This window comes from Recurvomyces mirabilis, assembly GCF_035927965.1.
Source record: "Recurvomyces mirabilis strain CCFEE 5264 chromosome Unknown scaffold_9, whole genome shotgun sequence".
Taxonomy (NCBI): domain Eukaryota; kingdom Fungi; phylum Ascomycota; class Dothideomycetes; order Mycosphaerellales; family Teratosphaeriaceae; genus Recurvomyces; species Recurvomyces mirabilis.
In genome coordinates, this window is record NW_027041943.1 from 806,211 (window position 1) to 825,241 (window position 19,031).

Here is a 19,031-nt window from a genome sequence, read left to right on the forward strand (position 1 = left end):
AGGGCGCTAGTCAGTCGTTCACCTCATCTCGAGCATCCGGATGATTGCTATCGAGAAGACCACCTGCCCGCGCCGCATATGCCGAGAGCTACAGTGCTCCAAGATGAATCCACAACAGAGTAATTGTATGTCTGAATCCCTTCGTGCTCGCTACTAGTGCTCACACTTCACAGACTCGCAATATCCACCACCGCCACAACAGAACCATTACGGCTACGCGTCCAACCCCTACCCGACGCAGCAGCAGAACGCATATCCAGCATACCCGACACCACAGCAGCAGCTTGCACCGCATCAGGTCCAGGCCCAGCAAGCACAATTCATTCGACCTTTCCAACAGCCTGCTGCGTCGCGAAGTCAGCAACAGACGCCGCAACAGCGATCTGGTACCTCTCAGTACCGTCTGCCGAATAATGTTCCACAGCAGCCCCGGGTCGAGGACAATGTGCCAACAGGACCTGGCGCACCACCAGCTGATGATCTGGAAGAACAGCTGAGAACAGCATTGCAGCGCGAGAGCGGACAGGCCGGCGATGAAGCCGAAGAAGGCTCCAATGGTGAGGAGGAAGCAGAGGCAGAAGAAGATGAGGATCAGCCCATCTTCAACTTGCCGCCACCACCCGAGGGTACATACCCGACCGAGGCCGAGTTAGAGCAAGCAGTACATTCCTGGTCACTTGAGCATGGTTACGAGCTGGTGCGACGGGCTAGCAAGAAGAATGCGAATGGGAAGATTTACAAACGCTATCTGCATTGCTCGAAGTACGGGAAGCTGGCCAATACTGGCAAATTGACTGATGCAACAAGAGTCCGTAAACCTCGCAAGACAAACCGGCAGGGCTGTCCGATGAGTCTGGCGATCGTGGCATTGGAACCCAGCAATTCGAATGGTCAATGGCAGGTAAGACATAGGAAGACTCACCATAATCATGGTCCTGTCGAAGCTGTGGCGCTCACCGGTCATCGTCGCCGAGCTCGTCAGGGCGGCATGGAGAAAGCTATCGATGGTCTCTTCCAGATCGGCACACCTACCACACAAGTCTTGCAGTTCCTGCAGCGTACCAATCAGGATGGCCTTTACACCCGGACAGATGTCGCCAACATGAAGCTGAAGTTTAAGAAATTCGGCACCTGCATCACCCACGGTAAAGCACATGCACGATCTGGGGACAGGCCGTTCGGCGCCACGATCGCTTGCAACAGATGTCGCAAGAAGAAGTGTAAATGCGATCGTTCTCGTCCGACGTGCCAGCAGTGCCAGATCGACAAGGCAGAGTGTGTGTACGACAAGGAGACGACTATCGAGCCGAACCTGCTGAATGATATCCGTGCTACCGCAGCTGCAGGCGATCAAGATACAGACATGGACATCTCCATTGTGGAGCAGGAGGGTCCGAGCCAGCAAACACCTACGTCTGGTAGCAGAGGTCAAACGCAACTCAGCCGCAATCGCGCTGCGGCGGAGCAGATCCTGAACGACCTCCGCACGTTCCAGAGCGAGCATGTCAAAGCCAAAAGGCTGGACCTGAAAAGCAGCTCCGTCGAGATTCTTGCTCAGTCGTCGTGTGGGAGTGGTACCAGCTACACCAAAGTGCCAACACTGACATTGCCAAAGGACTGGGACGCTTTTAGCGAAGCGTTCGTTGAAGCGAGCCAGAAGGAGAATCTCTACGACACGCTATTGGGCGAGAGGGGCGAACCGATTGCTCCTGTTGTGGGAGAAGACGAAGAAGAGGTTGATGTAGACGACTGGAACGAGTATATCAAACAGCAAGCCATCTTCAATCGACGCAATGGTCTCCTACTCGGCTCGTTATGGTCTGCTCTCGGACCCTCCTTCCGTACCCGTGTGCAAGGATTCAAGAAAGCCGCTGACGCCTGGGCGTCGCTGGAGGAGATATGCTCTCCTCGTGGCTCAGAGCATGCTTATAAGAAGTTCTCAGAGCTTACGGACACGAACCTCGAGACCTGTGGCAACGATCTGCAAGAGTATATTGGTCGTCTGGAAACCGCATGGCATGCGTTTGCTAAGATCAAGCGCAGTCAGCAGGTCCCTCACGATACTCTTGGACGCCATCGTGTGGAACTCTCTACGAGCACAAGGCTTCAACATGGGTCGAGTGGTACTCCTGGTGGCTCCGGCGCAGACGTCTTGCCCGAAGAGACTTTGTGCTTTCTCTTCTTGCGTGGCTTGGGTGATAGGTATCGAAGGTGGGTGGAGACTCTATGCCAGACTAGCAATGTTGCGGGCTTTGGGACGGGATATCGGGTGGGGTTCAAAGATCTCACCAAGAGGGCAGCTGAATGGGAAGGCTTGCAGAGCAGAGTTGCTGAGGGTTAGAGGCGGTGATGTTGACGTGAGGATGAGGTCAGCACTGTGCGGACGAGGACGAAGCGAGTGGTTTGGGAAGAGGCGAGTATGGATCGCATCGCTCGATGCTGTTCTACGACCAACGTTGCCTCTATGCAACCAGGTTGGGTGTAATTCTTAGTTCAGATGGAGGCAGTTGCGCTCAAAGGAGTGAGCCATGACACATCTGATTATGGCGAAACATTACGGTGTCGAATGAGGATGCGGTGGACTGGCCTCCGACTAGCTGAGCATTTCTTCGTACATCCTAGCATCGTACACATCATCGAACCTCTACCGTTCACCACGGATGTATTGCGGTAATTCCTGCTCGCTGTTGTTTGCAGTGACACCCACCTACCATATCCGGCGCCTCCAGATATCCCCGCAGCACACGTGGGGAAGCACGGCTGCACGAGGGATCGACATCCGTGGCCAGCCACTCATGTCACGGCGATAGAGTGGTTTGCACTTGGCGCGCTCATCTTTGCAAGACTGGCGTCCGTTCACAAATCATTGCTGCACGCGATCCCGAGGCGAATAATGCGCCCAGTGTGACAGCCGCATCGTCGAGGAAGATGCGGCACCCGCGTCGCCGTCATGCATGCATATATGTACAAGGAAGGTAGCGTACTGAGGGTGGACTTTCTTACTTCCTCACCTGCACAAACACAGACAGAAGCACGCGCACAATCTATCGGACTCAAAAATCGCTGAATCATGGCCGAGAAGCTCAGTAGCGATGCGTCGCCCAGCCCGCCTTCGTATGAGAAGGATGTTGGTACCGCATCAATGAAGGAGGATGCCGTAATAGGTCTACCAGATCCTGATGCTGGACTCAGCGAAGGCGAGAGAGCGAGCATTGTAAGTCTACTGAATGATGTGTTGGTTATGCCTTTGCTAATGCTTGCCAAAGGACAAGAGACTCGTCCGCCATCTTGACTGGAAGCTTATTCCATGGCTTACTCTGCTCTACTTGGCGTCCTTCCTTGACCGTGAGTCTACCATATGCGAACAAAACCAGAAGAAAGCGGCTGATATTTGTCGATAGGAACTAACATCGGAAACGCTAAGCTCGATGGCCTGTTGAAAGATCTTAACAACATGAGCAATGGGCAATATGCCGCCGCCTTGTCGCTGTTCTTCGTCTCGTATGCTGGTTTCGAGCCGCTCACCAACATCCTGCTCAAGCGCCTGAAGCCGAGTGTCTTCATACCTCTCATCATGGTATGGTCTACCAATCCATGGAGACTCACAGCGACTAATGTCTGAACTAGGTGCTATGGGGAATCGTCATGACCTGCATGGGACTGGTCACAAACTTCTCTGGTCTCGCAGCTGCGAGGTGGTTCTTGGGCATGGCCGAAGTGAGATCTTTACCAATGTTACGCAGTCCGCCGGGCTAACCTAGATGACAGGCTGGATTGTTCCCCGGCGTCAACTATTACCTGGTAGGCTTGTACCTTCATCTCGAAGACCGAGCACAACTTCTGACAGCGGATCTAGTCATGCTGGTATAAGCGGAAGGAAATCGGTATCAGAGCAGCCATCTTCTTCTCCGCCGCCGCACTTGCCGGCTCCTTCGGTGGTCTTCTCGCTGCTGCGATCGCCAAGATGCGCGGCGTTGGGGGTAAAGCTGGATGGGCCTGGATCTTCATCCTCGAAGGTCTGGCGACAGTACTGATTGGAATCGCCAGCTACTGGTTCGTCCATGATTTCCCGGATGATGCCAAGTTCCTGTCTGAGCCCGACCGCGTGCGAGTCATCCGCCGTCTGAAGGCCGACAATCAATCTTCTGCCGAGCATGAGGAGTTCAAGATGGCTTACTTCTGGGCGGCAGTCAAGGACTGGAAGACATGGGCCTTCGCTATCATCTACATGGGCTGTGATGGAGCACTCTACGCCTTCAGTCTGTTCTTGCCGACTATCATCACTGAGCTAGGTTACTCTTCGACCAAGGCGAATCTGCTGTCCGTGCCGCCCTACGCCGCAGCGGCAGTACTTACGATTTTCATCGGCTGGCTTGCCGACAGAACGCAGCAACGTGGCTGGTGCAACGTTGGTGTGTCATGCATCGGTATTGTTGGCTTCTCGATGCTTCTTGGCTCTACCGCCCCAGGTGTCAAGTACGCAGGAACGTTCCTTGGCGCATTGGGTATATACCCATGTATTGCGAACACGATTGTGTGGTGTGCAAAGGTGAGTGGAGCTAGAAGAAAGCCGTCCATCTCTGGAAATATGCTAACCAAGCAATAGTAAGTACATTAGTTGTCTTTACATGACACCGACCTTTAGACGCGTCACACCTAGGACCTCGCATGCCTCAATTAGCGCTCTCGCGTTCGAGAGACACGAGTGCATTCCCAATCTACCGCGGAGATGAATTCAGCTAACGTATTCTGCTTGAATTTTAGTAATACGGAAGGTGTCTATAAGCGTGGAGTTACGCTTGGGTTCGTCATTGGTTGGGGCAATTTGAATGGAGTGGTCAGCAGCAATATCTACCGTGCTAAGGACAAGCCGAATTACAGGCCTGGCCATGCTGTTGTGCTTGCTTATATGGTCCTGTTCTTGCTCGGTGGCAGCTTGGTTACGCATTTCCTGTTGGTGGCCGAGAACAAGAAGAGGCTGGCTGGCGAGCGTGATCATACGACAGCTGGGTTATCGCGGAGTGAGATCGAGTTGCTTGGAGACAGAAAGCCTGACTTCATTTACGTTACGTAGAGCATTACCATGATGAAGCAAGGCGGTCCATTGGCGAAGCTGTGCTACTCGCGCTCACGGATCTGGGCTCGTACATATATGCAAGCACTCTATCATGTCAACAGTATGCTTTGCCCGTCCAACTCTTGTCGGGTTTCCGCAATCATCCTCTGTAAGACAGAATGACCAACACATCACGAGGGAGGCTTGCTGCAACTAGTCCAGATGGACATCGTAGAATCAAAAAAGCTAGCGGCAGGCCACCTGTGCAACAGTCAGAAGAGTTGAAGGCGACGCAATTGGGGAAGCACAACGATCGATGCCAACGCTGTCGTCGCTGGCCATTAGTCTGGATCTGATTTGACCTGAATCGCTGCATGGTATCAGCGGAGTCTTCACCTATAGCTTAGCATATATAGCCCCGAATTCCTCTTTCGCAACCTTCACCACATCTGTACCGTAGATCTTCTTTTGTACATCGGCATCCGCCCACTTATCTGGCACAGGACCTTTGCCATCTTTGAGCGCAGCAAACTGCCGATCCCGCTCCTCCTTTGCCGCTCCCTCGCCTAGATGCATGGCCCGACCTGACGCTGCCGCAAGCTCAACCAGAGTATATGCTCGCTCCATCCGAACTTTCTCATAGACCTTCAGCGCCTTATGTATGGCCTCGGGAGAAGTGTTCGGCAGCTTCGACAGAACCACAGCGATCACCGCACCGTCTTCGATGGCTTGTGCCGCACCCTGGGCCAGATGTGGAAGTGTTGGATGGCATGCATCGCCCACCAGAGCTGTCTGATCGTAGACCCAGAAAGGTAGAGGCTCGTGGACTCGTAGCTTCCACTCACAAACTTCACCATCGGGCACTAGATCGAGCATCCTTCTCACCTTCGGACAGAAATCGCCAAAGACTTCCATCATCTGTGGCTTGCTGCCTTTCGTTGTGTATGTTGCTGATGGCGCAGCGGCGAAGTTGAGGTCGGGCTGTACTGTACTCATGTTGTAGATCTGCTTATTTGACACTGGATATGCAATGATATGTCGTTTCTCGCCAATCCAACGAGTCACGGATTCCTTGTCTAGCAATTCTAGTAGTTCGGGATCGTTCGCCATGTCTTCCCGTTTGAGCATGATTCGATAAGCTGCTTGCCCAGTATCCACAATTTTGGCGCTTATGTTCGCCAACCGAAGCATTTGATCTCGTATTGTCGATTTGACGCCGTCTGCTGCGAGGAGCACATCACACTGCACATCATAGGGCTCGCCACCTTTTCGTGGCCGAGCTTTGAATGATGGTCGAGGGCCGTATGACTCGACAACCTCGATCTCAGTGGCGAAGAAGAAATTGATCGTCTTTTCTCGCTTACACCCTTCATATATCGATCCTGCCAACGAAGATCGATGTCCTACCATATGTGGGTAGTCGTAAGTCGAACGGATGTACTTCAGATCCACATGTCCCAGTTCCTGGTCTGTCGAGCCCTGTCTTATGCTGGTATCCTGAAGGTCGACTGCTTCTCGCTCAATGTCTTTCCAGACGCCCATCCGATCCAGAATACGCGCCATATTCGGTGCTAGCTGGATGCCAGCACCTACGAAGCCGAGGGTCGAGGCTCCTTCATAGACGTCTATGTGTTGGAAGCCTTCTTTCGCCAATGCCAGCGCAGTGGCAAGGCCGCCCATGCCTGCAATGATTTAGTATTTGTTGCATGCTCATCACAACTGGTGAGCTTACCGGCACCGACGATGCATATATGCAAGTTCAGGACGTTCTTGGACGCCATGCCGTGTCAAATTTCTATATTCTTTCGCTTTTGGGATGCTACGTTGTGAGTTGGTACAGGGTCAGATGGACGATCTGGGTGCGACCACGATTGATTAGCAGAGGTAGTCTTGGCTATATCGCATCTCGGCCTCCTGCCACGCCATCTGCGGTACATCGAGCTCAGCATGAGCCGGAGATGAGTTGTTCCACGGCAGATGGCAAGATGAACTGCGGGCTAGAGGAGAGCCGGACCACTAGACTCTATCAGGATAGAGCTCTTGATCTCTACGCCCACATGATTCCGCTTAGACCGAGCACGATTGACAGATAGATCACTATTGACATGTTTCCAGCTTCGACAAGGGAAGGGCCATAGCATCATCGCATCGTTGTGAAAGGGGTGACACATGAGCCTAAAGACCGGGCTCACATGAATACGAGCATCTTGTCAATCTAGTGCGATGCAAGGACAAGGTTGGTCGGGTAGGACCAAGGCGCCGCGGTCCAGCAGAACTCTGGTCCAAAGAGACAGGTGGTATGGGTAGGTTAGAAGGACTAGTAAAGAGTGGTTATTAGATGGCTGAACTCAAGATCATTGTCGTACTTTCCCATCTCACAACCAAATCCATGCCTCGGCCTGGATGCAGGGTCTCCGCAATGTTCGGCTACACTTCCAAGCCGCAAGCGAGGTGCCTACAACTCATGCCTACCATAGAGGCTGACCGAGGACTGAATGCCCACAACAGAATTGGTTGGCCAGTGTAGGTCACAGCCCGTGTTGCCAGCTTACTATCCACCCTGATCATCGCCCAGAAGAGTCTCGAGCAACCACGTAAACTGCCACCATGTCTCGACCAACTCTACGAACTCCAATATGCGAAGTGCTGGGCATCGAGTACCCCATCATGCTCGCCGGCATGGCACGCACATCCTCCGGACCACTGGCAGCCGCTGTAAGCAACGCCGGTGGTCTGGGAGTGATCGGTGGCTTGGGCTACACACCCGACCAAATGAGGACGATCATTCACGAGATCAAGTCCAACCTCTCAGACAAGAACCTTCCATTCGGCGTTGATCTGGCTCTCCCACAAGTCGGAGGCAGTGCGAGGAAGACAAACCATGACTACACCCATGGCCAGCTGGACGACCTCATCACTGTTGTCATCGAAGAGAAGGCCAGGCTGTTCGTCAGTGCTGTTGGCGTGCCCCCGGCGCATGTGATTAAGAGACTGCACGAGGCAGGCATCTTCGTCATGAACATGGTCGGCCACCCGAAGCACGCACACAAGGCTCTCAAAGCTGGCGTCGATATCGTGTGTGCTCAAGGTGGAGAAGGTGGAGGACATACTGGCGATATCGCGACCAGTATTCTGATCCCCTCGGTCGTGGACGTTGCGAGGCAGTATAAGAGCCCGATGACTGGGAAGCCGGCCATGGTCATCGCTGCTGGTGGTATCTACAATGGTCGGTCACTTGCTGCTATGCTGTCGTTTGGTGCCGTAGGTGCCTGGGTGGGAACCCGTTTCGTCGCGTCGAAGGAGGCGGGCTGCAGCGAGCTGCACAAGGAAGCTGTAGTCTCGGCATCATTCGAAGACACTATGCGCACACTCGTAGTATCAGGGCGACCATTGCGAGTCAGGATCAACGATTACATTCGCTCCTGGGAGTTCGACCGACCAGAAGAGGTCAAACGATTGACGGAGAGCGGTGTTGTACCACTGCAGAAGGATATGGATGACGACAAAGACGTCGATATCCCTTTCCTCATGGGCCAAGTCGCTGGTGAGATCAAGGAGATTAAGCCTGCTAAGGAGATCATGCAGGACATGGTGAGCGAGTGTGTACAAATCTTGCAGGACCAGCAGAGTTATATAAGTGCAGGTAGATCTAGCAAGCTGTGATTCTTGTTGCCGTCAATATTGTACTCTCTTTCTCATTCTAACCCGTGGCGCGAGTATTCCAACCAAACGTTGGGTCACTAGCCGGCAGGTCACCTTCAAGTGATGCCATCTCGCGCGAAGGCATCGGGATATAGATCTGGTACAAGAATCCATGTAGTGAGATTCCGACATATAACGGCCGGAGATCGTGCTATCAGCTGACATATCGTCGATCAGCAGCATAGCTTTTGCCCCGACTGTAGGAGTAAACGTATGCTGATAGGTGTTCTCAAATGGTGACTGTACTTTTATTCTCCGCCAACACGTAGCACTTCTAACAAACATTACCACATACTCGTATCATACAACAAGAGCATCTTCCTTGGGATATAAATGCAACCTAACGACCCACGATGCCAAACCATCTTCTGATCGCCAAAAGATCCGCTTCCCCACTGTACAGAACAAAGCGACGTGCGACATCCAACGATCATAGGTCATATTTCGTAGGATCATCATTGACACTGCCTGCCGGTGGTACACACATCCCCAACCGCCAGAAGTAGTCCCGATGCGCAAACAACATCTGCCAGAGCTTCCACCTCGCTGGAATCTGGAAAGGCGAGCCCGTCGTCGTTTCGGATCCGTCCGAGATCATATCGTCAAGTAAATCATCCTTGACAGTCGTGTCTTGCCCAGCAATGCAATTCTTGTCTGCGCTACCAATACAATGCTCGAGATCCACAATGTCGGGTGATAATGCTTCTTTGCTAATGAAGATCTCGCCAGCATGCATGAGGAAACCGAATTCTGTAGGCGGGACCTGAGGCACTGGGTCATCTACGTGCGTGACACGGCGGTACTTCATTTCGTCCCGGTCTTGGGTCGTATTGAGCAGATCATATCGTTTGTTGAACCACTGCACGAATTCCTGGTTGCCACCTCGAGGTTCGCCGAATGTTGTCACTGTGGGATTCCAACCGTGTGCTAGCATATCCAGACCTGCGAAGCCGGCTACAACACCACCCAGGCTGTGCCCAATGACATGCAGGTCGTAGTGAGGATGCAGTGCACTTTGCTCCTCCACCGTCTTCAGTACAATATCTCGAGTGTTCTTCCATGATCGCTGGAAACCAGAGTGCACAGAACAGTTGTGACAGACGGGTTCGTTAGGACTGCCGCCAGGATATGGTGTGTACTCCTGCGGTATCGTAGCCAAGTCTACCAGAGCGCTAGAGATGCTGTAGGTGCCTCTGATCGCCACAATGATTCGTCCTTTAGCATGATCGAGAGCGATGTAGCCACAGCTGTCGTCCAGCCAAGGTCCGGTGTTCCATGTGGTCAGCAATTCGAACGCAGGGAAGTCGGAGCACCGTGAGAGGCATTGAAATGGTTTGCCCACCCCCAAGCCGGCAGTACCGACACAATAGGTTATGTCCGCCAATCGAGCAGCCTCTTCAAGGTCCAGGAAGAGAGTTGGGGAGACGCTACAGCCATTGCCATTTCGAAGCGATACAGCTTGCTCAACAGGCGCGGCGTAGGCAGAAAGACCACATACACTTATCCAAAAGCTGAGTAATGCTGGGAACTTCATTATATCCAGGGGTGGTCGGCCTAACGAATTTTGAAACTGATCATCTCAGAGGCGGGATGGCGGTGGCGGGACGACGAGGCCTTCCAGTAAACACAGGCAAATTGAGTGGTTAAGGATAATCCTCCTACCATAGCCTCATGGTTGCTCCGGTTAAGCGGTCGTTCATTTCAGGCCATCAGCAGTATGAACTGTAGGAGGAATGTCACTCATGTTTCGATGATGATCGGGCATGCGGTCACATGTTGGTCGCAAGTTCCGGCGCCACTGGTGACATCACGCCGGCTAGTGCCAAGTCCGCGCCCATCGACTCGCGTCCTCCTCAAGCCATGGCGGACATTGGCAACCGCAAAAGCCTACCGACCTGCCTTCGTCGCTACTCTACTGTACCTTCTGACCTGAGCTGGACCTTTCCCTCGTAGTGCTGTATTAATTATCCAACCGAATCTGGGAACCCTGTGCGCCCTGCCATTACTACAAACTGCTGACTACGAACTACTCCATTGCTTCCGCATATCCGGCTGGCCCGAACAGAGTAATTCGACTCTTGATTCTCTGGTATTAGCCACCAGACCATAAGCAAGCTGGCCTCGCGCAGTCAAAGGTCTCCATAGACCACCACCCGCACCATGGACGACATTGACCCGAAAGCGCATATCGAGGAGCCACAGGAGCATGACTTCGACCAACGACACGATGGGCCGTTCGATCCACCTCGAACATCGATGCAGTTCCATAGAGGCTCTGAGGGCGCTATCAAGAAGACACATAGCGACCCACTGTCGATGAGCCCACCACCAAAGCGAAAGAGCATGCAGGCAGGCAGGCAATCTGATGACTTTGCATCCCCGCCGCGAACAAGCACGAACATCTCTCGCGCTGGCAGGCCAAGCAGAGACTTCGACACTCGACTGGATGGACCATTTGGGAGACCGTCTTTGACTATGGAAAGGAGGAGGTCGTCGGGCAAGATGTCGCCTATGAGTCCCGACTCGCATCGGCGGCCGACTCTACCAACGAACACTCCCAGCGAGCGCGAGAAGCAAGTAGAGGAGAGGCAACAAGCAGAGCTGGGTGAGACACATTCAGGAGAACCATCGGAGCCCGTTGCGCCAACATTGGAGGAACTGCAGAGCGACGCGGCTTTCGAGCCTGAACCACCAGCATTGAATTACAACATGCGGAGTCGAAAGCTCTATATCGTCTTCTTCTGGTCGCTCATTGTGTTGGACTGCGTTTTCATGCCCATTGGGCTATATTTTGGACTATGGTACGGCACGAACCTATCACCAAATATCGTCTTCTCGATCGTTACGGCAGCTCTTGGTGGCGTCAGTATAATAGAATATTTTCTGCGTCTTCGAAGACTGCTCAAGAAGAACAGCACATGCCGAGTCATAGGAGCGAGGAGGATGTACCTGGACTGGTTTCATTGGAACTTCACCTTTGGCTGGATGGTCGTCATGATCGAGCTCATCATGTAGGTGTCCCCCAAAGACCAAAGTTCTATACTCCTACTAATGTACCCACAGTGGCACGATCCCGACATATCCTCCAATCCGCCTCCTCGCTATGCCAGTAACAAGTATGCTGTACGTCTTCGGCACGGAGCTCCTGGTCGTGGACACTATGCGCTACTTCCAAGTCCCAGCGCCGTGGCGAATGTCCTCGATCCCACGCCATGCACAACTACGACCTGCCATCTACAGCTTCATCGAGGACGTTGTGGCCGTGGACGGCTCAGGGGGTACAGCCTATCGCGAGGCATTCAACAGGCGGTACGAAGCCTCTCACATCTTCCGCGCCATGCTGCGACGTCTTGGTGTTTTCTGGGCTTTCGGCGCCGAAGGCATTGCGGTCGTCTGCACCATCCTCATCTTCACGGTCCAGAAGGAAGCTGCATATGTGATCGGCTGGACTGTACCTTTCATCTGGGCTGGCGTCTGGACAGCTGGCACATTCTGGTATGTCGGCAGGAAGCTCAAGGAGGAGAAGATTGCGTGGGCTGTGGAGATCGCAGCCAAAAGTGCAGCGTAGAGGGCTATGTCTACTTTTTCGTTGGCATAGCGGATGCATGAGCGTTGTTTCGGGTTGTTGCTTGAATTATCAGCGAGTTTCATCATTCTTTTGTATATCAGGCCTCTGAAATGCCAGGGATGAGTGTAAAGATGAAAATTGATACCCAACGATACAGAGATCATGTCACAGGGCCTCGAGCTATTTTCCAGAAGCCATTTGCCTAGCGCACGACGTACTGCCTGAACGGCATTCCATGGATGTATCAACCATACCACACTTCAGACCGACGAAACTCAAGTCTCGACCCTCGGCCGTCATGCTCGACCCCGCGCCCAATCCGATGTCACGTCAAATACTGTGACTGCGATCTTGATCTTTCGTTCTCGATTGTGTGCACCAAGCATGTCGAACAACATCTGGCCGACATACCGCGACAAGATCGCCGGCGTCTGGAAACTGCTCAGCTACGAAGTCTTCGACGGGACAGGACCGGACAAGAAGCTCGTGGCCAAACCTCACGGCGACGTACCGCTAGGTCGGGTACAAATCTCGCGGAATGGTTACCTCTCAGCACATCTCACTAATCCTGGTCGAGTCAAATCCTTACCATCAGGCAAAGCATGGCAAGAAGGTGGGGATGCTGAGGTGGCGTATGTAGCTCGTGGTCATAGTATGTATTGCGGCTATCTGAAGCTATTCGAGGATGAGAAGGGGCTGTACTGGGAGACGAGAGTTGACATCAGTACGGATCCTAGTCAGGCCGGAAGTTTGCAGGTCAGGAGAGCGGAGTTGACTGAGGAGGGTGGGAAGTCCTTCATGGTTCTGCAGCCCGAGAGGGATATGGTCATGGAGGTAGGCCAATTTATCTCATGTACGTGCGAGTCGAGCTAATCTGACTTGGTAGGACGGCAGCAGGACGCGAGGTGTTCTGCGGTGGGAGAAGATCGAGTAAACCGAACGAAGCTGAATTTGAAGCGCTTGTCAGAGTCATCATCGATCATTACTGCGTCTGTACTGGTCATCATATACGTGACGCCTGACTCTGCGGATTGAAATCTCCATTGTCCAGTCGTGCTACGAAGCCCACGACTCTCTGGACCAGGTCTCGCACCACCTTCTCAGCGCAGCCATTCAGATTGTGTGTTGCGTCGGGCACGATAGACCCGTTGTACTGATCAACGTGGCCTCCACCTTCTTGCACAATGTTGATCCATCTGTGGACGAGCTCGTCTTTGTTGACCGAGCTGGGCACTGATTCATCACTGCCACTGTACAGAATCAGTAGCGGCGTGGTTGGTGAGAACCTGCCAAATGTGCTCTTCAGCCTCGCATCTGGTAGGTCACTCGAGAAATAGTCGTCCGCTCCGGCATGATCAGGTCCTGGTGAGGCAATGTCGACCCATCGCTGAGCACTGATAGCTATCCGCCCGAATGCTGACACAGTAAGTCGGTTTGGCATTGCATCTTTTTCGTGGCCCTCACGGCACATCTTCAGAGCTAGCTGGTTCGCTTCGTACATGAAGGCTTGTGGCAGCTGTGCTTCGAGAGCCTGTCGATCTGATACTGGAGCTTGCAAGATCACCCCCTCTACAGCAGGCCGCTCACCTGCCTTCGCCCCGACTACATATTCCATGCAATCCTGGCATCCTGTGCTGTGGCCCATGATCACGATCTTACCACCAGGTCTTCGCTCTTTCACATATGCTACAATCTTGGCGATGTCCTTTGCGTCTTGAGCAATGCTGCCTACACCCCAGCTCTTCCCGGCCGAGCCTAGGGAGGCAGTCATCAAGCTCCATGTCGGCGGCAGGGCCTCAGCAATCTTGAATGGATACGCAACGGACAGGAAAGTATCAAACATGCCACCAATCCATATCAGCATGTTGACATTCCCAGCCTGCGAGAGCGATTTGGTTGGCTCGAATGCTGCGAGGTTGTCAGGTATATAATGTAGTGTGCCTGGGTGTGCGCCGGGGGGAGGAAAGCGAGGGGAGTCCATGATGGCACTAGATTACAGTGCGAGAATGCGTTCTTCACCATCTGCTCGCCATCGCGATATCGCGGTGAAATCGTCTTCGTCGAACACGGACGTGACTCTGCGGGTGGCCGCTAGCTCCGCATGTGGTTGACCAAGCGAAGGTCGAAAGCTGTCTCATGCGAATCCACGCATCCATCCTTTGCCATCTTCAGAGGCAATATCTCATCGCAGGTTTCTGAATCGATAATGGGATGATTTACGAGTAGTGTCGAGGACGTACCGTAACAGATACAGGCAGTTATGCAAGAAGACTTCTTGTACTCCACTAGACAGCACCATCAGCCGTGGCGAACCAACCCATAGTCTGTAGGGTCCCGGCAAATCATGGAGGTGAACGTCAGGCGACGTCGTGCGATACAGACACGGCTACGAGGACCGGCGCAGGAAATAGATTTTCAGCAATACCCTGACGGCATAAGGACAACGATTATCAAGGACCACACCGACGCGAATAACACACTAGCATGGCAACAACGAGCTGATAAGCTACACGAAGGTATCCCATCGTTTCCGTTCCAGATCTATATTCTACAAAATGTGATTGGGGATGGTCACGATCATGATTTGGCGGCGAAGATTGCTTCCTGCCTCTCCGTCAATGATACAGATGCATACTGCCGGTACGAAGTCTATGGCCACCGATTTAGTAACGCTTTAGAGTGCGTTGAACACCAACGCCATGAGGTTCAATGGCGCAACCGTAATGGCATCTGGCCTAGACTCGTTGAGACGTGGAGTCCGCCACCACGGGAAGCATATCAAGGCTGTATCATTGTCATCGATGCAGCTGACTGGGAAGCCGAGGGTGTGGCGGTCGTTGAATTCGATCCTGCGAACATCTTTGGTGACGTGTCGCGGATGTCTCCGACCGACCTTGTTACAGCTACTCGCCAGCAACCCGAAAAGCTGCATGAGGAAATGCTTAGGATATGGAGGAGTGCGGGACATACATGGACCCAGACTGATCTGATTAGGAGGAATGATGTTGGCTTTTCGCCTGCTCTCTATCCTGCTGTAGATCCAGCCGCCCGCAATGATGTCGAGCACGATTTTGACGATCCCATAGACTTGCCAGGCCCCGCCATCAATAGTGATGCTAGTGGCGAGGGAAGCGCAAGCAAGCAGGATGCAGAAGACAGCTTCACCGCCGCAGAGATGTGGCGCAATATCAGCCTTGACAACGACGGACTGAAGATCGAATCCTTCGAGGACCTATCTGGTAGTGTTATAGAGAGCGTCTGGTCAGCAGAAAAGGGCAACACGCGACCTCCACTAGCATTCACTCTCTACTGTGGAGCAGTCCCTTACTTCCACTCCGCTGCCCTTTTCCGTTGCTTGAACCGGCGTCAAATGAGTAGCGTGCCATGGACGCTTGATGTCGTACGTAAGCTCAGCACGCCAGGAGAGGCCTTGAAACACTTCGGGTACGAGTCGCCAAGACGAACACAACAGTGCACGGAGAAGAGGCGCCTTTGCACGCAGATGCTGCTGAACAAGATTGCCAGCGACCGCCTCCCGACGGAGCTGCTCGAGCAAATAGAGGACATCCTGCTACCGCCGTATATGCCAAGGCTCGCGGAGTTTTGGGAGCACTGCTTCTTATACGTCGATGCCTCCTCAAAGCAAACACTTCTGGAAGGTCCATTGTTGGTACGTGCAAACGCACCCGGTACTTCTAGACACGTCCAAGAAGGGCCGAGCACCAATGTCGAACAGCATGAGGGCAGCCGAGAGTGTCTGGCCGTCACGACATTGCGGTCTTGGGATGCAGTGACGCAGATCATGTACGGGTACTTTTATAAGCGCTACTATCAGATGCGATCGTCTGCGTTACACGGTCGGTAGGTGGACTGTTCATCCGCTCTTCAATCGAGGTATCTTTTCCGGCAGGCGGCCCGTAGAGTGTAGTTCGTCCCACTGATGGAATGCTGCTTTACCATCATAGCAGTCAATTCGTGTTGCAATGTGAACCACTAACCATTGAACTAACCATTAGCTTGTTAATCTGACTCATGATTAGACGGGTATAAGAACTCTTATGCTCCCTCAGGTAATTAGTTAGACACTTAACAATTGGCTCATAATACTTCAACAATTCGTGCTGCTTTTGTGATCACACGCTTTGCTGGCTTCCTCATAACATGTCGAGATATGGAATTTTCTTCGCTGAAGAGTACAGTGCAGAAACGGTTGATGTCTTCCAGCTGTGAGCAGACATCAGTCAAGCCGAAGGATGGAACGCTCTGCAGGTGCAGCAAGTGTGACATCTGACACGGCTAACGGGAGTCTAGGTCTGGGCCTGGCATGTTACGCATAAAAAAGAATTTCTGTCATCTCCATTATAATTGTTGGCATCGTTGCCACAGCGAGCCGTTAGCACGATCAAAGTTGCCATGCGTTCCCGGAAACAATGCGCAGCCGCTTTAAGCGGAATTGCTTGATTTAGATCCCTTCCACGGAGAGTTCCTGGCGAATCATGTCTGGTGAATTGTGAGGCTCGGCGGACGCCTTTCCTCTCTCGGTAGTCTTCTATTCAACGAGCCGCGCGTTTGGACCGCACGCCACAATTGTCCATCTCCACAGGGGTGCCGATGGAAGGCGAGATTCACCAAACGCCATTGCTCTTCACTACATTCACTTCTTGCTTGCTGGGCGCGCCTTCAATTTCGTATTGACAAGTATCAGCGTGGGCACACAGTCGTTGCTGGTTGTTTCTATATACGCTCGTTCTTCTACACACTCCGGACTTCTTCAGAGCCCGCACCTACCAGCCATGTACAAGACGGGGATCGCGGGCGCTGTGCTCGCATGCGCGTCTGCGGCTGTCGCGGATGGTGTTGTGCGCGGTGTGAATCTTGGTGGTTGGCTGGTCACAGAACCATGGTGAGTACGCCGGACGCATATGCAACGGATGCGCGAGCCGGTCGTACTGCATGATACTGACCAGGACCAGGATGACGCCTTCAGTATTCGAGAAGACAAACACCACGAGCGAATGGGCGTTATGTAGCGCGCTTGGCAAAGACGAAGCACTCTCACAATTGCAGAACCACTGGTCGTGAGTGCCACCAATACTGACCATGACCGCCACTGTACTGACGATGTTGCAGAACTTTCTACACACGAGATGATCTGGTGGCGATCAAGAAGGCTGGATTGACTGCTATTCGTATTCCTCTCGGCTACTGGGCTGTGGATCTCCTGGACTTTGAGCCGTATGTGTCTGGTCAGTATCCGTACCTCGTGCAGGCAATTCAATGGGCGAACGAACTTGGCCTCAAGGCCATGATCGATCTCCACGGAGTACCTGGATCGCAGAACGGCTGGGAGGAATCCGGTATCGTCGGAGGCATCGAGTTCCCGGCCAACTCATCCAACTCGGACCGAAGTTTGAAAGTGCTCCAGAACTTGACGACAGAGTTCACGAAGTCGCAGTATGGTGGCGTGGTGACGAACATTGAGCTCATGAACGAGCCCATATTCGCAAACGCGCCTCTGCAGGAGTTCTACACAGCTGGTGCTAAGGTCGTCGGACCTGCCAACTCCAGCGGCATCAACACCACCATCCACGATGCGTTCTACAACCCTCCCACCTGGAAGAACTACGACCCGTACAACTCCCAGGCACAATCGCCAGCTCCGTACGTGACACTCGACACCCACCAGTTCTGGGCTTTCCCGCCTCTTGACACTCTTGGCAAGGAAGCCATCCTTGAACGCATCTGCCAGTTCGGTCAGACCATCAAGACAAACAACAGCGGCATCCCACCAACTCTCGTTGGCGAGTTCAGCTTGTCTACAGGCTACACCGCCAACTCGACCTCCCAGACCGAAGAAGATCAAGACAAACGAACTTGGTTCCGCATGGCTTTCGAAGCCCAGAACGCCGCTTATGCACCTAATGCACCTGGCCAGGCATCTATCGGCTGGTACTTCTGGGCGTGGAAGACCGAGTACGACATTGATGCGTGGTCCTACCGCCGTGGTCTAGCAGATGGCTACATCCCGTCTAACGTCTCTGACCCGACGACATACGTCTTCCCGATCATGGAGAACGGCTGCATCAACGAGAACGTGACCTACTCGGCTCCCAAGAACATCCCGTACTTCAACGGGGATTCCAACGCACAAAGTGCCAGTTCTTCGGCCTCGGCAAGTTCGACTGGCAAGAATGGGCAGGCTTCTGCTACCAGCAGTGGCAGTGCTGCGTCTGCAACCAAGTCGTCAAGCGCTGGTAGCGTGATGCCTGCGCTCGGGGCCGCGATTGGTCTGGCAGCAGGTGCCGTGGCGATGCTTTCTTAGATTTCGTGATTTTGTGGCATGGCTTGGATGGTTGAAACTTGATTTAATCTATGCATATGATACTCATGGAGTTCCACTTTGGATTGAAAAGAGAAGGGAAGATCTTGTAGCATTTTCAGCGATCTTGCATTGTACATGATATCAGTCCTACAGTATTCGACAGATTGACTACAGTTTGAAGCCATTTCATTTGAGATCCAAGCCTCCCTGGATCTCCAATTGAACATCACAAGCTAAGAAATGGTCTCTCAAACAACAGGAGCTCTTGTCACATCAAGAGATGAAACACTGCACTTAAAGTGGTACATAACGCCTCAAGCATATGGTATCCTAGTTACAACCAAGCGATCATGAAAGCAATCGCAAATGCCACCACAGATCAA

General features: G+C 52.9%; 11 protein-coding genes across 11 annotated transcripts; 8 read left to right on the plus strand and 3 right to left on the minus strand.

The window, feature by feature from the left end:
• Positions 1–103: 103 nt before the first annotated feature.
• Positions 104–2,341, plus strand: LTS14_004341 (uncharacterized protein; the record flags this gene model as incomplete). Its single annotated transcript, XM_064837043.1, has 2 exons — positions 104–125; positions 174–2,341. 2 exons carry the CDS (start codon positions 104–106, stop codon positions 2,339–2,341), a joined length of 2,190 nt encoding a protein of 729 aa, XP_064695676.1.
• A 729-nt stretch (positions 2,342–3,070) lies between these two features.
• LTS14_004342 (uncharacterized protein) lies at positions 3,071–4,609 on the plus strand (the record flags this gene model as incomplete). Its single annotated transcript, XM_064837044.1, has 7 exons — positions 3,071–3,214; positions 3,267–3,345; positions 3,402–3,577; positions 3,628–3,717; positions 3,769–3,801; positions 3,857–4,549; positions 4,607–4,609. The coding sequence occupies 7 exons, from the start codon at positions 3,071–3,073 to the stop codon at positions 4,607–4,609; spliced, it is 1,218 nt and encodes a 405-aa protein (XP_064695677.1).
• A 120-nt stretch (positions 4,610–4,729) lies between these two features.
• Positions 4,730–5,074, plus strand: LTS14_004343 (uncharacterized protein; the record flags this gene model as incomplete). Its single annotated transcript, XM_064837045.1, has 1 exon — positions 4,730–5,074. One exon carries the CDS (start codon positions 4,730–4,732, stop codon positions 5,072–5,074), a length of 345 nt encoding a protein of 114 aa, XP_064695678.1.
• Positions 5,075–5,452: 378 nt separating this feature from the next.
• LTS14_004344 (uncharacterized protein) lies at positions 5,453–6,837 on the minus strand (the record flags this gene model as incomplete). Its single annotated transcript, XM_064837046.1, has 2 exons — positions 5,453–6,738; positions 6,789–6,837. The coding sequence occupies 2 exons, from the start codon at positions 6,835–6,837 to the stop codon at positions 5,453–5,455; spliced, it is 1,335 nt and encodes a 444-aa protein (XP_064695679.1).
• An 826-nt stretch (positions 6,838–7,663) lies between these two features.
• On the plus strand, positions 7,664–8,719 carry LTS14_004345 (uncharacterized protein; the record flags this gene model as incomplete). The annotated part of the gene is made up of 2 exons (XM_064837047.1): positions 7,664–8,647; positions 8,675–8,719. 2 exons carry the CDS (start codon positions 7,664–7,666, stop codon positions 8,717–8,719), a joined length of 1,029 nt encoding a protein of 342 aa, XP_064695680.1.
• A 469-nt stretch (positions 8,720–9,188) lies between these two features.
• Positions 9,189–10,292, minus strand: LTS14_004346 (uncharacterized protein; the record flags this gene model as incomplete). The annotated part of the gene is made up of 1 exon (XM_064837048.1): positions 9,189–10,292. One exon carries the CDS (start codon positions 10,290–10,292, stop codon positions 9,189–9,191), a length of 1,104 nt encoding a protein of 367 aa, XP_064695681.1.
• A 626-nt stretch (positions 10,293–10,918) lies between these two features.
• On the plus strand, positions 10,919–12,326 carry LTS14_004347 (uncharacterized protein; the record flags this gene model as incomplete). Its single annotated transcript, XM_064837049.1, has 2 exons — positions 10,919–11,769; positions 11,822–12,326. 2 exons carry the CDS (start codon positions 10,919–10,921, stop codon positions 12,324–12,326), a joined length of 1,356 nt encoding a protein of 451 aa, XP_064695682.1.
• A 384-nt stretch (positions 12,327–12,710) lies between these two features.
• Positions 12,711–13,260, plus strand: LTS14_004348 (uncharacterized protein; the record flags this gene model as incomplete). Its single annotated transcript, XM_064837050.1, has 2 exons — positions 12,711–13,160; positions 13,213–13,260. 2 exons carry the CDS (start codon positions 12,711–12,713, stop codon positions 13,258–13,260), a joined length of 498 nt encoding a protein of 165 aa, XP_064695683.1.
• A 69-nt stretch (positions 13,261–13,329) lies between these two features.
• On the minus strand, positions 13,330–14,307 carry LTS14_004349 (uncharacterized protein; the record flags this gene model as incomplete). Its single annotated transcript, XM_064837051.1, has 1 exon — positions 13,330–14,307. One exon carries the CDS (start codon positions 14,305–14,307, stop codon positions 13,330–13,332), a length of 978 nt encoding a protein of 325 aa, XP_064695684.1.
• Positions 14,308–14,670: 363 nt separating this feature from the next.
• On the plus strand, positions 14,671–16,191 carry LTS14_004350 (uncharacterized protein; the record flags this gene model as incomplete). Its single annotated transcript, XM_064837052.1, has 1 exon — positions 14,671–16,191. One exon carries the CDS (start codon positions 14,671–14,673, stop codon positions 16,189–16,191), a length of 1,521 nt encoding a protein of 506 aa, XP_064695685.1.
• Positions 16,192–17,119: 928 nt separating this feature from the next.
• LTS14_004351 (uncharacterized protein) lies at positions 17,120–18,648 on the plus strand (the record flags this gene model as incomplete). Its single annotated transcript, XM_064837053.1, has 3 exons — positions 17,120–17,229; positions 17,300–17,404; positions 17,457–18,648. The coding sequence occupies 3 exons, from the start codon at positions 17,120–17,122 to the stop codon at positions 18,646–18,648; spliced, it is 1,407 nt and encodes a 468-aa protein (XP_064695686.1).
• Positions 18,649–19,031: the final 383 nt, after the last annotated feature.